At 43.2% G+C, this 922-nt stretch overlaps 1 protein-coding gene across 1 annotated transcript in view; it reads left to right on the top strand.

Annotated features, from left to right (window-relative positions):
• CSUI_003482 (zinc finger in n-recognin protein) overlaps positions 1-922 on the top strand; it is a 30695-nt gene that overhangs the window by 7464 nt on the left and 22309 nt on the right. The window contains exon 5 of the mRNA XM_068063680.1: positions 195-309. Coding sequence (XP_067924344.1) covers positions 195-309 — 115 coding nt within the window. The remainder of the gene's footprint in view (positions 1-194; positions 310-922) is intronic.

Genomic DNA, 922 nt, shown 5'->3' with positions numbered 1-922 from the left:
TCTATCTATCTATCTATCACATGTCACCTATTGTCGCTGTATCTGCGTGTTGCCCTATAACGTATAGATAAGAAACATACTTAGCTATTCGTCACATGTGTCTTGTTACCTCTCCATTTCTTTCCTCCAACCCAGAATCTTTCTTTCTCTTCTTTTCGCTTTCCTTCTCTTTACCTGCCTGATGATTTCTCCAGGCATTCTCGCGAGCACGTTGTGTATGAGATGATCCCTCACTGGCACAACGCTTGGATTTTAGAGGCAGAACTTCTCAGAAGTATCAAACGCCTTGTAAGTCATTCAGATATCCGTGTCAAGGTTGTCTGTCCCTGCTTTCATAGAGGAGACAACCGTTCAAGAAGAGAACGGCTTTGTGCAGAAGGCGTAGCTCTGTCTCAATCTATGTATTTATATACGTATAGATATACATGTATAAACATGAGTCTATGTGTGTAGTTCTGCCGGATCTCTATGTGGATGTCTTTGTAACTCGCTTCTGTGCCTATTTGTTTCTATCTATTGAGCATTCTAAATCTTTTTGTAACCCCTACTTCTATCGCTATACGTCACTAGTTTTCACTGAGTGCTTCGTTACGTTCTGATGAGAGACATTAACTTGCCACACGTGCTTTCCTTTCTGCAGTTATCTTCTCTCTCCTCCTTCGAACTGTATCTACACTATACGCATCCTCATACTTAGTGACATCTTGACATCAAACGCATACAACAGGGATATCTACCTTGGTTCGTGGATCGTGTTCTTCGCTCTCGCTCCCTCCCACCTTTCTCTCCGTATGGAGGTGGATAGCTCGTCGTCTTCTGATTGAATAGCATCTGAGGCGGTCCCCACATACCCCACATAAGAACACCCAGACAGTGCGAGCTCACGAAGAACCTTCTCAGACCTTACTATCTATCTATCTAT

The sequence above is a fragment of the Cystoisospora suis genome, assembly GCF_002600585.1.
Source record: "Cystoisospora suis strain Wien I chromosome Unknown contig_1553, whole genome shotgun sequence".
Lineage (NCBI taxonomy): Eukaryota > Apicomplexa > Conoidasida > Eucoccidiorida > Sarcocystidae > Cystoisospora > Cystoisospora suis.
This window is presented reverse-complemented; position numbering and strand designations above follow the sequence as displayed.